Here is a 19664-nt window from a genome sequence, read left to right on the forward strand (position 1 = left end):
AGTATGTAAGTCGTTTCCACCAAGAGTTGCTGCGAACCGGAGCATTTGGAAACCAATACACATTGACCCATTTTGAGAAAAATTTACGGTTGGGTAAGTTATGGCATTCTTTTCAAAAGAAGCGCCCACTTTCATATGGGGAAGCCCGTTCCCGGGCATTGCAGCAAGTAGAGATGGACGAAAAATGCCAATTGAAGCGCCAAGAAGATAAGGCCGATGTTACAAAGAACAAGGAGAAGCCCAAGAGAGTGGAGGCCCCAATACCTAGGGTACCCCGAGCACGGAGCCCTCCACGGGCTGCCCTATGGGGACGAGGGTATAACCCTCAGAGTACCTTAAGGGCACCCCAACCTCCAAGATCGCCACCACCGGATCAGCGAGAGCCACCACCGAGGCCTCGGTACGAGTCTTACCACCCACTGAATCGATCTCCAGAGCAGATCTTCTACCATATTCGGGATAGCGGCCTCCTCCGTCCTCCTAAGCCAATGAAGAAGTACCCCAATATAAAGCGTAGCCTGAAGTATTGCGAGTTCCATGAGGACTTTGGTCACAGCACAGCCGAGTGTTTCACCTTGCGAGAGGAAATTGAATATTTGATTCTCAGCGGGTACCTCAAAGAATTTGTTGCTGGCATGAGAGAAGCTCGGAAATCCGCGGAGCAGGATAAAGGCAAACGGGTAGCTGATGGCAGTCCTGAACGAGAGGTACCCCCTGGACACAAGAAAGGCGTGTATGTCCGGATGATCATGGGCGGACCGACTTTAGCGGGCCAATCTAGGAGGGCTATCAAAGGCTATGGTAGATCGTTGTCGATAACCACCAATATTGGCAGAGAAGTCAACCTTAATGAATGGGGTACACCAAAGGTACCCCACCATCCCCCGCCTATCCTTTTTACAGAAAAAGATGCGGAGGGCATCTCGTACCCCCACGACGATGCCTTCGTAATTACGTTGAAGGTTGCCACTGGTAAAGTAGTAAGAACTCTCGTAGATACCGGTAGCTCCGTTGACATCATTTTCAAAAGCGCCTTGGATCAACTATTGATTGAGTCGCCAAAGATCACCCCCTATGCTACGCCTCTTATTGGGTTCGCCGGAGATATGGTTATGCCAAAAGGCATCATCACGCTGCCCGCTACACTTGGTAAGGTACCTCACCGTGTTGTTCATATGATTGATTTTCTTATTGTAGATCACCCGAGTGCCTACAATATTATATTGGGTAGGTCATTCTTAGTAGCAACTAAAGCGGTGGTATCCATGCACTACCTCGCCATGAAAGTCCCGGCTGCCCAAGAAGTTATCACCATTAAAGGGGATCAGCAATCGGCTCGTGGATGTTATTCCGTGGCCTCCAAAGTCACTTACCAAATAGCTTCCGATCCGCCAATGAAGGGGTACCCCAGTGGCAGCCAACCTACAACATCCCCCAATCATACACCTTCCCCCTCAAAGCGAGCACTTGCTAGACGGCGGAGAGCAGTACTAAAAAAATCTCCTCAGGTAGCCCACCCACGAGAACAGTTAGAGTCCTCACCAATGGGGGTAGAAGCAGTTACGGGGGATAGCTCGAGAGTACCCCACGAGGACCAGGAGGAGCCCAAATGTGAAGTTGAGGCACCTTTGGATCCCAGAATATTGAAAGATGAAAAAAGGGGTACCTCAGTTGAAGACCTTATTTCAGTCTCGATTTGTGTCACCGACCCCACAAAGACAGTGAAAGTAGGTTCCAACCTCTCGGAGGAACAAAGAGAGAAACTTATCACCTTCCTACGTGAGCACCACGATGTATTTGCTTGGTCCCATTCGGATATGCCGGGTATCCCACATTCTCTCTCTTGTCACAAACTCAATGTCAGCCCGCATCATAAACCGGTCAAACAGAAGCGTCGCGCCTTCAATCAAGAGAGGTACGATGCAATTGAACAAGAGGTAGACCGCCTATTAGCAGCGAAGTTTATCCGGGAAGCAGTGTACCCCGATTGGGTATCCAACGTGGTTCTTGTCAAGAAATCAAACGGAAAATGGCGTATGTGCGTGGACTTCACCGATTTGAACAAGTCCTGCCCTAAGAATAGTTTCCCGCTTCCCCGAGTTGACCAGTTGGTTGATGCAACAGCGGGACATGAGATGCTTAGTTTTATGGACGCCTTCTCCGGTTACAACCAAATCCCAATGTATGAACCTGATCAAGAGAAAATGGCCTTCATCACCAACTGTGGGTTGTACTGTTACAAAGTTATGTCGTTTGGTTTGAAGAATGCCAGGGCTACCTATCAGCGGCTAGTGAACAAAATTTTCAAGGAACAAATCGGGCGCACCATGGAGGTGTACATAGACGACATGATCACCAAATCGGTGCATGCGGGGGAACACCTGGGGCACCTCAGAGATACCTTTACTATTTTGAGAAGACATCAGATGCGGCTTAACCCTGAAAAATGTGCGTTCGGGGTCACCTCGGGAAAATTTCTTGGGTTCATGGTACAACAGCGGGGGATTGAAGCCAACCCCGATAAAATTCGCGCGGTTCTTGACATGAAATCGCCAAGCACCATCAAGGAGGTTCAAAGCTTGGCAGGCCGGGTAGCTGCCCTGAGCCGCTTCATCTCCAAGGCTACCGACCGGTGTAAACCCTTTTTCAAAGCTTTGAAGACCAGTAAGAAGCTCCAATGGACATCCGATTGCGAAGAAGCTTTCCAAGAACTGAAGGGGTACCTCGTGAATGCTCCACTACTTGCCAAACCTGAGCCAGAAGAGGTGCTTCTGTTGTATCTCGCCGTATCTGAGCATGCCACCAGCTCTGTGTTACTCTAAGAGGATGATAATGGGGTACAACGACCTATTTATTACACTAGTAAGGCTATGGTTGATGCCGAAAAGAGGTACCCCACCTCTGAGAAGATCATTTTGGCACTGGTTGTCTCCGCACGGAAGCTCATACCATATTTTCAGGCTGACACCATTGCAGTCGTCACCAACCTTCCCCTCCGGCAAATCCTCCAGAAGTTAGACATGTCCAGAAGGCTTCTCCGATGGTCCCTCGAATTGAGCGAGTTCGACATCATCTTCAAGCCTCGTTCGGCGATTAAAGTCCAGGCCATCGCTGATTTCATTACGGAATTCGCCAATGACTCAAGTGGTGAAGGTGATCCGAGATACCTGTTAGATACCCCACCCACCGATGAAGGGGAGCAGGTCTGGGAAATATATGTGGATGGTTCCTCTAACTCACATGGAAGTGGCGCGAGAGTTATTATTATCGACCCGAACAAGGTGAAAATATGCTACGCTTTGCAATTTGGATTCAAGGCTTCAAACAACGAAGCCGAATACGAGGCCATCATAGCGGGGTTGAGGATGTCAAAGGCTTTGGGAGCGAAAAGGGTACACATCAAGAGCGACTCCCAGTTGGTGGTAAGCCAAATTACTGCACAATATCAAGCGAAAGAGGAAAACATGAAGGGGTACCCCCGGCTTCACCTCTAATCTCCATTTCATTGTTTTGCAGGCGTGAAGCTCATTTTGAAGGACACCTCTCTTGTTTCTGACCTTCCACCATTGTTACCACTCTCTCTCCCCTTCTTACCTCCCCTGAATTTCAGATACACCGCACTGCACACAATAAACTAGTGAGGTACCCCATCTCCCCAAAAATATAAATTTATTGTTCTAGATTGGTTTGGCTTTTCCTACCCCAAAATCAGTTGAAAACAACAACCCTTATAACGAGTTCAGACAGCCTAATCCAATTTAATAGATTTGAGGACAGCTACAATGTGCAATACAAAATTTCCCATATTTAGAACAAAGTCTAGAAAACAAAACTTATATATTGTACAAAATCATGAAAACCAGAAATGACGAAAAACCTGCAAATGTAATTTTTGGGTTTCTTCAACATATCTTCCATCCAAATCAAACAAGAATCGATAAATCAACAACATTCATCTTTAAACGACATATTACCTCAATAAAATTGTCAACCAAGCCTCATATAAACCTTTTTTGTGTTTTTGGGTAAATATATTTGTTATTCTCTAAGAATACTAGGGAAAAAAGAAACCCACTTTCTTAATCAAGAATCAAATAATATATATGAATCTAAGCTGAAGTAAGTCTTGGGTTTGATGAAATAGCTTGCATTGTGATTTAGATTGGAAAGGAAGTTGATTTTTGCTGGTTGAGAGAGAGAGATTTGAGACTTAGAGAGTGTTGCTAATCTTCGATCGTGTAAACAAGGGTAACTGGGTCATAGTTCAAAATAAGGGTCCAAAATTTACTAAAGCTATTAAGGAGCCCAAAACTCATAATGGCTTCCCCAAAATAAATAAAATTTTCAAGCATTAAGTTTTTGTTTCTTCTTCAGATTTCCTTGTCGTACTTACCCATATTTCGATATTGCCTCCAAGTAAACTTATATATGTTGATTAACAATATAAACAAGCACTATGAAGTTTTAGGCCTGAAAGAACATTAGGATTGAAATGAAAACCATCTATTTAAGTAACAAATTCTTCTGATAATTTGATGCTTAATTTAGAGCAGAGATGACATATCAATCACGTTATGACGCGGAAGTTATGATTATATTCATCTTAGGGTAAAAGTTTGTTTAGTCCCTATATTATGAGGTTAGTGTCCATTTAGTCCCTGTATTTTTAAAAACACCTCAAAACGTCCCTGCTATTAAATATTGACACTCATGCCATTATTTTTTATTATTTTTAACTTGCTTTTACAATATTACACTTTTACAATAATGTTTCTTTTTTGGATATAAATAAAAAAATTAAATTATCAAATTAAACTCAAAAATAAAATAAAAACAAAAAAGGTATTTATTAATTTTTGTGGAAGCTCACGTATGTCTAAAAAATTAATATCGTAAAAAATTACATTATCAATTTTTTTAGAAAAAATAATATTTTAACTCAAGAGTGTGTTCCACAAAAATTAATATATATATTTTATTTTATTTTTTGGTGTTAAACTGGTAATTTATTTTTTTCTTTTTAATAATGTCTAAAAAAATTATTATAATAGGGCAATATTATAAAAATAAGTTAAAAGGAACAAAAGATAATGGCAAAAGTGTCAATAATTTAATGGTAGGGATGGTTTGAGGTATTTTTAAAAATATAAAGACTAAACGAATACTAACTTCAAAATATAGGGACTAAACGAGCTTTTACCCTTCATCTTAAGAATAAGATCTTTCAGACACTGGCAGATTAGTATAAAAAATACTCAGCATAAGACCTACAAACTAGAAATCACGCACCAATTATTGAACTCAGCACATAAGTTGATCTTTTATAAGCTATAAAACAAATCTGCTATAACATAAGAAAGTGGGATTTATCACCAGACAAGTATTTTGGTGAAACTCAAGCTGACGGAAGGATATCCAAAGCAACCTCCTTAAGGGAAGGCATCACTTCCTGCTGATGCAAACATATATATTTATTACTCACTTTCTTGAGGACCTTCCAGGAACCTGGGTAGCACCTAACAGAATGTGGAAAAGAATAAAATGTAAAATATAAGTTAAACAGCAGGAAAACAATGAGTGATACTAGGCAAGCATTAATATGTTGCCGCAAGAAAAGTGTTAGTAACTAGCTAGCAAACCTGAAAAGGGTTCCTCCATTGCGACCCTTAAAATATTGAATGTAATATATGGTCTCCATCACAGGAAAAAGTGTTTTGGATAGTGCAGCTAGCTTAGGGTAGAAGAACGATGGATAATCTTCAGCTCATTTAAGGAAATCCTCTCTGATCCTTTTATTGCACATTCCAAAACAACTCTACTACAACCAAGTCACTAATTCGTTTGGTTAAGTCATTGTTATTTGTTAAAAAAAAAAAAAGTCTTCCTTGCAACATTTTATTGAAAGATATAACATGATCATCCCTATTAATTCCCTTTTAGATTTCTGTGAGTGAATTTCAAATTATTGTATTCAAAAATAGAAGCGAAAGACCCACTTTACTTTCAATTTCTGCAACAAGATACCAATTGAAGGACTAAAAAGTTGTAAACAAGCAATTCAATGGGTGGGCATCTAGAAACTGCTATATAGCATCAAAATCATACTAAATTTACAGAAAGTACGATAAGAATGAAAGAATGGTGAAGGATACACCCAGACCTTATCCGGTCAAGTTCTCCATTGAATATAATCAGTTTCCGGGCAGTATTGAAGACAGCTTCTTTGTAAAGCTCTTCAACGACAAGCATTTCTACAAGACAAAAGAAAAGCAAAATTAATTACCTTAAGGAATGAATATCAATGAGAAGACAAGGTCTAAGACTACCATTGACATTAAAATATGGATAGGTGACTAGAAACATTTCATCTTCCGGCTTCACACGGTCTGCCATTTTAACATTCTCAGTGAATCCAAAATCCTCAAAGAATGAAGGTTTTGTTAGATAGTCCAACTTAAATGATGATCCTTCAAAGACCGATTTTCTTGCAAATTTGATTTCATTTGCCTCTGGGAAAAACTAAAAACCAAATGACAGACCAAGATCACGAAACGAATCATGAACATAGATATCAGATAATCAGAAATGGGCATTAAACAGACTACTAACAAGTAGGAAATGCATACAGAAAACATTATTCATACACCTTATGCACATGAAATATATATGCAGAGGGATCCTCTTGTGAATTTAGTTTATATCCTAATATGAGACAATGAACAATTGGATGCCATCTAAGGGCTAACATTTGTTTGATTATTATATGAAAAAAAAAAACAAAACAGAGTTGATTGATGGCCTTTGATGGATTGCCTATACTCTTAAAGTGCAGAGAGCCTGATTGATTGCTTTACCTGCCCCCCCCCCCACACACACTTGGTTTTATTATCTCTCTTTTCAAATATATAATCATTGCCTGTCTTTCATCCTGATCCAGCTCTCCTTCCAGGCCCCAGCTGTGTTTTCTTTAATTCAGTGAAACATTCACTTTCAGGTAAGAATAAACTTGTCCTTCCTCAAAAATCAGCTTCTCACCATGAAGCTTTCTTTTTTAAACCAATTACTAGTCTAGCATAACGCATCTAATTGAAGACAACTCAGAATTGAAAAAGCCATACTTTAATGTCTGCTGTTGGGACCTCAAGACCAGGAACAAAAAGCTTCTTTCTAATAGTTGGATTAACAAGTAGAAATAGCTTTTTTCTGAAGGACCCAACATTGCATTGAAAAATTCAACAAAAGGAGTGGCGTCATATTTAGTCCTGCTAGAATTTTGTGCACTTAACACAATGGTTAATAATTGGCCCAGCGGACACTTTGTCGAACTACTGGCAACCTTGACTGTGGAAATGCATATTTCAAATGTTGGCAGGCTCTAGCTTCTTGATGTACTGTTGATAGAAATGCCTATTTCAAAAGTTGGCAGGCTCAAACTGCCGAGACTTTGGTTTCTTGCATTTCAAACCCACAAATAAAACTTTGGCAGAACCCCAGAAAGAGCTACACCTCCCAAATTTGATGACAAATGAAGAGACCATGCCTAGTGCTTGGTTCGGCAAATGAGTAAGTTTGAAAGAAATTGAGGGAAACCTTTCCCACAGAGAGTCATATTGAAGGTTACAATTTGAAGACTTTGTCCCCTGTCGCCCACAACCTTCTTTGATCTCTTTTTTTAGTCATAAATAATCAAACATATGGTAGTTGTTGGATGCAATCCACTCACTGACATCTCATGTCCACAATCAATCAACCATATTTTAATAGAAATGAAAACATTTTAATTAAAAAAGAATGAGATAGGAACAAAATGAAACTTGGCAGACATGGGTCTATGAGATTTTAAAGATGCTTGGTGAAAGTCATATTCAAGAGTTCAACAGTCAGTTCTATCACCTATGGCAAAGTAACCACCACAACTAAAGCAATTACAAAACATCAAGAAGCTTGAACTTGGCAAGAGGTCTCATTAACAGTATACCTCAGAAATTAAGACAGACTTAAAGTGCAAGCTTTTGGATTTATTTAAACACTGAAAATAATATGGGTAGAAGCTCCTATGGTCACAGCAAACAATTACAAAGCACAAAACCCAAAAAACAGATATGCAAAAAGCTGCAAAAGAACATTATTAGCAATTGACATCTGCTTTGCTCAGACAAAGGTTCTCATAACAAAGGACTTAGTGATTATCTTTCATATGTTTATGTTAAAGGGAAAAGGAAGTTTGTTTTAGTCAATCTCATGTCTAATGGCATTCATAAGGAGCCCAAAAATAAAAGAAAAAATAAAGAGTTAGTAGGTGTTTCTCGCAGCATAAAGAAAATTTATCATCCATGAAAAACTTAGTATGGAAAAAGCTAACTCATTTATCTGCCAATGGAGAAAAACTTGTTGTCCACCCACTAAAGACCCACCATTGGCAGGTCTGATGGATCCCATGGATGGGAACCACAAATATTTTATTCTAAATGACGTGGGTATTGTACCCATATCATTTAATTTGTAGATTCCACAAATGGAACTCATCAAACTTGCCAAATGGTCGGTCCTTCATGGGTAGGCGCATCACTTCAGCATCCTTCTCCACCGATGACTAAATCTGGACTCATTTAAAAAGAATACAAAGCAAAACTAACTGACACAAATTGCATAGAGGACTAGGAGTCAAATCAATGTTGTTAAGAGCCAAATCAATGTTGTTAACTCATCCAATTAATACATTCTCTTAGAGGTCATACCTTGGTAACTCATTTCAAAAGAAATTAAAAAAAAAACGACTGCACAAATTGTACTGAGCTCAAGAAGACCTGTTCAAGGTGTTCACTTGTCCAACTAATAAAAGTCATCAAGGATTGTATCGGGGACTTGGGATCAATCTTGCCTTAACTAGAGAAAGGGAATTTAGGATGAAGAAGATAACCTCTTTTCCTAGAGCCCTTTTGGACAAAAATGAATTCCTACTAATTCTGAGAATAAAACCATGGACATCTAACTTCTGATATCTAGTCAATCTGGTAAAATCTTGGCAGTTGCACTTGGGGCAGAAATTAGTTCCACCTTGGTTTACAGGACAAAAATTCGTCATATGCATGTATTTATTTATGTTTTATACACACACGCATACATGTACACACAAACACTACCTTCACTTTGAAGAAAATATTAAAATAACACTGCTCACATACACAATACTTACTATTCTAGTTCGTGTAACTTTCTCTGGAGTCACAAACAGGTCACAGAATTCACGTATTAACCGCATACTTCCAGTCATTTCTATTCCTCCTTCACCATCACCTGTCCCACAATTACAAAAAGTGAGAGGTAATAACCAACATATTTGGGTTGCTCTTCGGTAAGGGGTGGGAGGTAAGGGTTAGTTGTGGAGGGCACCTGGTACAGAATCAAGGCCAGCTGTTGGGAATTCGATCTCTTGTAACAAATACTTGTTCATCATAAACTATATACTTATTCTGCAGTCGATGTGTGCATATAGCTCTTCAATTATCCAGTAATAACTCACCATTAACTTCCTGCCATCCTTCATGGCTAATTCAGCAGCCATTTTTGTCTGTTTAAAGGTCAAAAGCCCAAACTAAGCAGATGCTCCTACTCCGATACTTATTATCTAACTACTACAGTGTTGAAAAGTCAGCAGCAGCCAGCCAAAGCCAACTTTGCAACAGCTAGCATGCAAGCTTTGGAGAAGCAAAATCCAATTTGGTTTTGTAAGCCGAAAAGAAAAAATGAAAAAGGGGATGGATTTGAAAATAATAATAATAATTTATTATATTTTCAATTATTTTATTCTTTGCATAGTAATTCATTTCTCCTATAAATAGCTAAGGATTTCATTCATTTGAAATCATCCCAAAATTGTTAAGCTTATAAGTTTCTAAGCTTTTGAGAGAAGTGAGAGAAGTGTGTCTGGGGAATTTATTTTTCCTGCAGAGTGTGAGAGTACTGGGTATATTTGGGTTTCTGGGAAGTGAGATTCGTTACTCAAATATTGTATTCTATTAATTGTTAAATAAACAATTATTCTTTCTTGCCTCCGTGGATGTAGGTTTAATTACCAAACCACGTAAATTCTTGTGTCCTTTATTTTTCATTAATTATTTGGTGCGCTTGATTCCGCATTCCGCGCACAACAAGTGGTATCAGAGCCGAAGGTTCGTACTTGGGGGGATATGGTACTATTCACGTATACGGCACTATTCCCGTATACGGTACTGTTCACGAATACGGTGGAGACGGCCATTTGTACTTGGGAGACAGTCTATTGTAAGTAGTGTGTATTTTTGCATGTCTAGGAAAGTTCTGTGAAAAAAGGCAATAAGAGTCTAAGGATTCTGGTTTTTAATTGGGACCGAGTTCCCGTCCAGTTTCCTGGGAACTTTCCTGGTGCATTTATTCACGTGAAATTAACATCATAGAGGCTGTTTTTCAAGTGGAAATAGTTCGTTGAGAAAATGGTAGAAGGTGAAACTTCCAGAATTGGGAAGAGATCTACCGAGACTATTTCAGGAGACACTTCAGGTGGGAGGCGAGATTTGTCAAATTGCTATTCAGCACCTGTTATAGGAGGCCAGAAGATCGATGTTGAAAAGTTTGATGGGAAAATCAACTTCGGCATGTGGAGGCGCGAAGTTATGGATGCCCTTATTCAAATCGATCTTGATGTTGTTCTGAAAAATAAAAGACACTTGTATGATGAAGAAATTTGGAATCGTATGAACGAGAAAGCTTGTGGTCAGATCAGATCTTGTTTGACCAAGGAGGTGAAATACTTGGTGAAAGATGAGGAGTGTGCGATGACTTTTTGGCTTACTTTGGAGGAGAAGTACCTGGTGAAAAGTCCTGAAAATCGCCTTCATGTAATGAGCCAAGTATATGGCTTTCGAATGAAGTTTGGGGTGTCAATGCACGATCATGTTTCAAGATTTGAAAAGTTACTTGCTGATTTGAAGAATCTTGATGAAGATATTAAAGATGAAGTCAAGGCTATGATTCTGTTACACTCACTACCAGAGGAATATAGCCATTTTGTGACTACTTTGATATATGGGAAGAGTGTGATCGTCTTTAAAGATGTTTGCACAGCATTGACTAGTTTGGAGATTCAGAATAATGATAAAAATTCTCAACGAGTATCGTCTGAAGCTTTGGTGAGCAGAGATTGGCCGATGGAGAAACAGAAAAAGCGTGGTGGAAAGAATTCTCGATCCAAATCGAGAAGCAGAAATATAGCTCGAGATGAGTGTGCCTTTTGTCATGAAAAGGGCCATTGGAGGAAAGATTGTCCAAAGGCTCAAAAGAGAAATGGGAAGAAACCAGCGGCAGCAAACATGGCACGGAAAGATGAGGATTTTGATTATTCACTAAGTATCACTCCTGCAGCATATGTGGCTAGTTCGAGTGAGTGGATACTTGATACTGGAGCAACCTATCATTTGTGTCCTATTAAGGAATGGTTTACGGATTTTCGTAATCTGGAATCCGGTGCAGTTGTGATGGGGAATGATAAACCTTGTCGCACAATGGGGATAGGAACAATTCGGCTCAAAATGTTTGATGGAATGGTAAGAGAACTCAAAGAGGTTAGATTTGTTCCAGAGATAAAGAAAAATCTAATTTCTGTAGGTGCTTTGGAAGCTAAAGGTTACAAAGTTACCATTGAAGATGGCACAATGAAGTTTACACATGGGGCTATGGTGATTCTGCAAGGGGTTCGGCGTCACAATCTGTACTATTTGAAGGGAGGTACAACTGATGAAGCAAATGTTGTTGAGGCGCACAGTGACACCACCAAGCTATGGCATGTACGACTGGGACATGCAGGAGAGAAGTCTTTGCAAACTCTGATGAGGCATGGACTCTTAAAAGGTACCAAAACCTGTAAATTAAATTTCTGTGAGCATTGTGTAGTAGGCAAGAAAACAAAGGTCAAGTTTGGTACAGCTAATCACGATACTTGTGAGATCCTTGAATATGTTCATAGTGATGTATGGGGACCAACCAAGACTGCATCAATTGGTGGAAGCCATTATTTTGTTACATTTGTTGATGATTTCTCTGGACGTGTGTGGGTGTACACCATGCGAGCAAAGGATGAGGTTCTAGAGATTTTCGTGAAATGGAAAAAATTGGTGGAGACTCAAACTGGCAGAAAGATCAAAGTATTACGATCTGATAATGGGGGTGAATATACTTCTGATCCATTCTTGCAAGTATGCCAGAACGAGGGAATTAAAAGACATTTCACGGTGAGACATACTCCGCAACAGAACGGTGCGGCTGAGCGTATGAATCGTACTTTACTGGAGAAGGTACGGTGTATGTTATCTAATGATGGTTTAGATAAAAAGTTTTGGGTTGAAGCTGTGAGCTACGCAAGTCACTTGGTAAACCAGTTGCCTTCTGCTGTAATTGGAGGTAAAACTCCTATGGAAATGTGGTCTGGAAAGTATGCACAAGATTATGATTCCCTTCGTGTATTCGGGTGTCCAGCTTATTATCATGTCAAAGATGGCAAACTGGATCCTCGTGCTAGAAAAGCTATCTTTGTGGAATTCAAAGGTGGAGTAAAGGGTTTCAAGCTTTGGGATCTCGAAGATAAAAAGTTTGTGTGTAGCAGAGATGTCACATTTGATGAAGCTTCAATGATAAAAGCTTCAAGTTCTCAGCAGGTGGAGAACAAGACCACAAAGGTATTGCAGCGGGTGGAGTTTGATGCAACTCTATATGTACCAGTTAGTTCTACATCAATGAATGGTTCAACTATGGAGGTGACACCTAGAGTTGAAGAAGAGGTTGTTTCTTCTGATGTCCCACAAAATGAAGAAACAATTGATGATGTAGATAATGATGATTTTATAGCAACAAGGAGGCCAAGAAGAGAGATAAAGAAACCCGGATGGCTTACTAAAGATATGGTGGTAGTCTATGCACTTCCAGTTATTGATGATGACATCCCCAACACTTTCGGTGAAGCATTACGCAGCAGTGAAAGTGATCAGTGGAAGCTAGCCATGGAGGAAGAGATGAAATCTCTCCATCAAAACCAGACGTGGGAACTTGTAAAGTTACCAAAGGGGAAAAGGGCTATTGGCAATAAATGGGTCTACACCAAAAAGCAAGGATCTCCGAATCAAACAACTTCTCGATACAAGGCAAGGCTCGTGGCAAAAGGTTTTGCTCAAAAGGAAGGTATTGACTACAATGAAGTTTTCTCTCCAATTGTAAAACATACTTCTATTCGTATCCTACTTGCCTTAGTTACAGAGTATGAGTTAGAGTTGGCTCAGTTAGATGTTAAAACGGCGTTCTTACATGGAGATTTGGAGGATGAAATCTATATGATTCAGTCTTGTGGTTTCAGAGTTGCTGGAAAGGAAAATCGTGTGTGCAGATTGAGTAAATCTTTATACGGATTGAAACTAATTCTTTGAATGCGTTGAGTTTGGAGAATTATGAACTACGGTTGGCTTGATCCCAAATTTTGGGTACGTAGGCAGTCGAAACGACACAACCATTCTGGATCCTTATTGAAGGATCATTTTGGGGATGAGGGTTAGTTGGTAGTCGGCTCAGATTTGGCTAAATTTTCGCCGAGGAGGAGAATTGTTGAAAAGTCAGCAGCAGCCAGCCAAAGCCAACTTTGCAACAGCTAGCATGCAAGCGTTGGAGAAGCAAAATCCAATTTGGTTTTGTAAGCCGAAAAGAAAGAATGGAAAAAGGGGATGGATTTGAAAATAATAATAATAATTTATTATATTTTCAATTATTTTATTCTTTGCATAGTAATTCATTTCTCCTATAAATAGCTAAGGATTTCATTCATTTGAAATCATCCCAAAATTGTTAAGCTTATAAGTTTCTAAGCTTTTGAGAGAAGTGAGAGAAGTGTGTCTGGGGAATTTATTTTTCCTGCAGAGTGTGAGAGTACTGGGTATATTTGGGTTTCTGGGAAGTGAGATTCGTTACTCAAATATTGTATTCTATTAATTGTTAAATAAACAATTATTCTTTCTTGCCTCCGTGGATGTAGGTTTAATTACTGAACCACGTAAATTCTTGTGTCCTTTATTTTTCATTAATTATTTGGTGCGCTTGATTCCGCATTCCGCGCACAACATACAGAACAGATGATACACATCAAGTTGTATCAAGAGAGACACCAAGTTGTGTTTTCCAAGAGGTTCCAAAGAGGATCTGTTTCTTTGTGTAATTTTTAGACTGCTTTGACAACTCATCTTAAAGGTGCCACTCATCCAATATGATGTGGTGACAGTAGTTTAGAGTTTTAAACTAAATGCAGAGCTAATAGTATTTTGGAAATATAATCATCCTAAGATACTATAACACAGGGATTCTTACACAAAAACAACAACTTCGATGTAGAGAGAAGATGATTTCACAAAAGCAGATGTTTTGATTTAAGTCTCCAAAACCCCCACCAAGAAAATGTTCAACGGATATAGAAATATGATCCACATATCTGTAACTTAAACTGTGAAAGTTGTTGATGCTGTTCTAAAATTGCCACAATCTATCTACCCCATGAATGTTTTTGGATAAAACAAGAAGCAGGACCCAATGCCTGTTTTCTAATAGCTTCAAAAAGGCCAAATTGGTTTTGAAATGTCTCCAACTTTTCATTTAACAAGTTTAAGGATCCCTTCGGCATTGCAATTGGGGAGCTCAGATATATAAAAGTGCCTGGTAAACTCTTACAGCCGCAGCTTTTGAGCAAAAATAATTTTATCTCATAATTGTTTGACTAAAAACTTATATCACCTTTTATCAGTTTTGTAAAAAATATTATTTATAAGTCATATTTACCAAACACAGTCAACTTTTACATCACAACTATAACTTTTTTTTTTTCACCACACATATACAGTTAAAAACTACAAGAACTCGATATCAAACAGATCCTAAAGCGTAATCTAATAAAAAGGTAAATAAACAAATGCAGAAGCCAGCGTACTTGATCAAGAAGCTCTGAATAGTCACTGGGAAAGGGAATATCGACGTTAATGGGGTTATTGCCATCGCTTGAAACCGAATTGGTGAGACAATTGCGTTTTCTTCTGTACGGCGAAAATGTGACGATTGAGTAACAACTTATATCGAACTTTAGGTTAAAATAATTACTATGGAATATTGGAATACGAGATTATTAGCATTTGAGTGCTTGAGTGGGAATCAAGAAAACTTAAAATAGTTCAGTTAACCCAAAAAGAAAAAAGGGGGGAAAAAACCCATGGAAAGTGCGATGAATGTAAATCCACTTTAAAACTTTAATCATAAATGGTTAACTAATTTTAAGTAATTTGGATTAACTTGACAAATTGAAAAACCATGCACTAGAGGAAAATGTTCATATTTGGAGGTCCGAATTTATCTACCATTCAACCCTATTTTCAGCTCCTGCATGGAGGATAAGTTAGTTTGGTGAATCTACCACTAGCTAATTAGCTAATTTTTTTTTTGAAGATAGCTAATTAGCTAATTAAGAGAGCACTAACGTTGATAATTTGTCCTATCTACAATGAAAAGTAAGAAATTTACACTAGTAAATTTTACACAATCACAGTTGGAATTTCAAAGAAACAAAAACGGATCAATAGTGCAATTGTAATTCAAATTTGCACTTTAGGCCACACGTTCGGCCCAGTTCTTGTATTACACTTCAATACTTGACATGTGGCCATTTTTTTATTCGTCCACGTTCTTTGCATTCTCATGGTAGTACTCGAACAAGACAAAATTTCACGAATATTCAGTTGAATTGTTGTTGAAACATGTATAAGAAATCAAATCTCGTTAGTTTTGAATATTACCAGCAACTCAAATTATTTTAACCTAAAGTTCAATATAAGTTGTTGTTGGGGGTTAACGGCATTTTGAATTGGAGGATAACGGCATTTTGAACCACAAAGTAAAGAGAGAGAGAGAAGAAATGCTCCCCTTTCAAATACCGTGCTCTTTTGTACTTGGGAATTTAATAATTCATGCGAATAAAAAAATTTATAAATTTGGAAAATTATTTATTAAAAAATATTGAGAGGTTGTGCATTATTTTATTAGTAATGACATAGTAATCATCAAATTAGTTGAATTAAAATAGTTGTTGACTCACGTAATTTATTTTTATTATTTTAAAAAAAATGGTCTGCGTTATTAAGGTTAAGGGTGACAACTGGGATCAATATACGGTTTATTCGAGTGCTTAAAACCTAATAAATATCCACTAACTCATATATAGTTAAAATATAATTATTTTTAAATAAAAAAATTTAATATAAACTAAACAAATTGATCGGATTTTGTTTCTCAAGGTACATCATTAGAACGTTACTTTTAATTGAACAAAAGCACACATAACTAGCACATTCGCCACAAAAGCCTCGGCTTAGTGGTCGGCTTATTAATTATCCTAATAAAATCATGGTCATAAATTTGAGTCCCCGTAGGTTAGGTAGGTTTTTTAGACTACACTATAAATACATGTATTTTACTTCTCGCGGGTATTGCTTCTAGTAGTTATCCATCCGAGTATAGAGCTTTGTAGCTTTCTTCATGACCTTCCCCAATTTCAATGCTTGTTAATCAATCTCCACAGAAAATGTGATAGAAATGTCCCGCTGCCACTTGTTGTGCATAGTCCAAATCTGCAATTTAAGGTCATCATTTCATTTAATTTTCCGTTATATATATTCATCTTTCTTAGAGGCCAAGAAGTCTTCGACAGAAATGTGATCTTTTTCTAGTAGCCTCCCGGTGATGAGCTTCTCCCAAGTTTCAATTAATTCGCTTTGAGTGAGGATATTTTCTGGTGGCCTCAAATACAATGTTTTGTTCAGCACTCGAGGAGCATCTATTGTCTTAATAGTATATATGGCAACATCATCGATATGCACCATAGAAAAAAAGATAATCATTTTGTTTAATATGAACATAAATTGTTACATTCTAACTCATATTATAGTGAACAATGTTGTTATGTGGTGCGTGCATGCACTATCTATAGTTTTAATATTATTAATAAAGAGTTAAAAGTCTTGATTTAATTTTAAATTGTCATTCCTCTAACTTCACCGTCTTCATAGATGCAGACTTTATCTTTTGAATGTCGAGGGTATCTATATTTGAGAGAGGTGTCCGGGGAACCAACCAGCAAAAAACAGCTAGCAGAAACATAAATGACAGGGATTTGAGCAGCCTTGATTGCCCTTCTCACACATGCGCTCTGCGTTCTCCCTCCCGCTCTCACTCACTCACGCCCAAATCTCACCTCACTCACGCATCTCTCCTTTTGACCGGTAGTTCTCTCTCTCTCGCCGTGGGTCTCTAGGCTGGCGGGGATTTCTCGACTTGACCACTAAAACATAATCCAAAAACTACTAAGAGATATACATATTGCTCTGATATACACAATATGAAGAAACTGCAGTTATATTTCAAATATTATATGAAGGAAGAGGCTGTATGGATTATCCAAAGGTGCTGAAATTAAGAGACCCACACCAACCGACAGACCCCCGGCGATAGAGAGAAAGCCGACCGTGAGATGCATTCAAGACGGGGGAAGAGTGAGAGAGAAAACTGCCCGATCAGAAGGAGAGATGCATGATTGAGGTGAGAGATTTGGGCGTGAGTGAGTGAAGAGTGAGGGAGAGGGTGCCGCGTGTGTGGGATGCGTACAGTGACAATTTATACTCACATCAAAACGTCGCGTTCGGTGCCATGTGTAGTGCTAACTGTGGTTTGAATCTCACTTTGCTAATGGAAATGACATTGCAATTGACAGTTTTTGTCAAAAGTTCACACTGCATGAAACTAGTGTTAATATAATTTAAAAAATTAATTTTAGTATTAATTTTTAAAATGTTAATTATTATATTTATTGTTAATTATTATATTTATTTTAATAATATATTTATATTTATTATAAAAATTTTAGTTAAATATTTGTGTTAAATAGAATTTATAATTAATATAATATATCTTAGGTATTAATATATTATAATTATTCTATATGCTATTGAAAATCATTTAAATTTTTAGACGTTTATTTTCATATTAAGTTTCTATTTATTTTAAAATTTAGTTTAATATAATATAAGCAAGTAAAGTATTAAAATATTTTTTAGTATTATTTAAAATTTTAAAATAATTTTAAAATATATATATTAACATTGAATTCAATTTTTTGAGTTAATAGAACTAATATTTGCAGCTTATTTGATGGCCTCAACAAGTTTGGGAGAATGATTATATTTTTAATAAAAGAATTCTTTTTTATTATAATACTTTTTGTCTTTATTAATTTAAAAATATTGACTCTTATATTTAAAAAAATATAAATATAATATTATAATAAAATATAACAATATATATCAAATATTTAAAAAAAAATTTATATTTTATAATTTTATATTATATGAAAATAAATTTTTAATAAATAAAATAATCTATTAAAATAAAGTATAAAAATTGAAACTATTTTCAATATCATCTAAAATAATTTTACTATTATTAATGCATGAAATATATTATAGTAATTGTAAATTTCATTTAACTCAAAGATTTATTTAGAATGTTTATAATAAGTCCAAATATATTTAATAAAATAATTATAATAATTTACATTTTAAAAATTAATATCAGTATTAATTTTTAAATTATATTACTCTACCAGAAAAATTAAACTATTAACTTATATTGATATTTATTAAAAAAAATTTAAAATTAATTCTTGTTATATTTTTAATTGGAATTTTTTCATGTGATATAACCACAATTGCTTCATTTTCTTCTCTAATAAAGATGGAGTTATAAATTATTTGTATAAGTGTCTGTGTGGAAACTAATGTGACATGAAAGTAATAGCTGAATAACAATAATGGGGCTTTAGGCAATTTTTTTATGAGGTTTTCTTGAAATTTCAACACTTAAACAGAATTGTCCTTGATCCCAATTTATTTACCCCATTTGGGTCGGTTATGATATAAACATATTCTTGTGAAAAACATCATGAGAAAAAAATGTTTTATTATAATAGAAAAAAGTGGTCCATAAGTCTATTCATTACTTTTTTTATTCAATATAAATGGCAAAAGTAAATTTAGATTTAGATTTATATTTACTTTAAAAATGGTAAAAATCACATAACGCACAAGCGAAAATTTAGATTTATATTTTTTAATTCTCTCCGAGTCTCTCTTTCTCTTTTTCTTTTTTTAAATAAATGTTAGTATAAAATTAGAAAAAAATTAGATATAAACTTTGGCGATGACCAAACAAAACTTGCAGAGGAAACCTTGATATCATTGAAATACTGATCATAGACACTCCAGTATAAATAACTTGTTGTGATCCACTCAACTTGTAACACTTTAATCCATATTCTAAAATTTGCATGTTTGTTAGGATTTTTATTATTGATACTACTGTATCAATAAAATTATAATTTATTCATATGGAATGAAAACATCAAGAAAGGACCTCTGATGTTTATTATAACAGAAAAAAGTGGTCCATAAGTCTATTTATTATTTTATTTATTCAATACAAATGGCCAACTTTAAAAATGGTAAAAATCACACAATGCACAAGTAAAATTTTAGAATTACATTTTTTAATTCTCTTTGAGT

The 19664-nt window shown here is 36.7% G+C and overlaps 2 protein-coding genes across 3 annotated transcripts in view; both read right to left on the minus strand.

Annotated features, from left to right (window-relative positions):
* Window positions 1-19664, minus strand: part of LOC102617357 (disease resistance protein At4g27190-like) — a 123777-nt gene that overhangs the window by 18694 nt on the left and 85419 nt on the right. The window lies entirely within an intron of this gene.
* On the minus strand, window positions 5293-9568 carry LOC102618778 (uncharacterized). Its single transcript, XM_052441643.1, has 6 exons — window positions 9394-9568; window positions 9197-9297; window positions 6327-6519; window positions 6153-6251; window positions 5640-5757; window positions 5293-5516 (listed from the first exon to the last, which is right to left on the minus strand). The coding sequence occupies exons 1-6, from the start codon at window positions 9455-9457 to the stop codon at window positions 5396-5398; spliced, it is 696 nt and encodes a 231-aa protein (XP_052297603.1). The 5' UTR covers window positions 9458-9568; the 3' UTR covers window positions 5293-5395.

The sequence above is a fragment of the Citrus sinensis genome, chromosome 5, assembly GCF_022201045.2.
Source record: "Citrus sinensis cultivar Valencia sweet orange chromosome 5, DVS_A1.0, whole genome shotgun sequence".
NCBI lineage: Eukaryota > Viridiplantae > Streptophyta > Magnoliopsida > Sapindales > Rutaceae > Citrus > Citrus sinensis.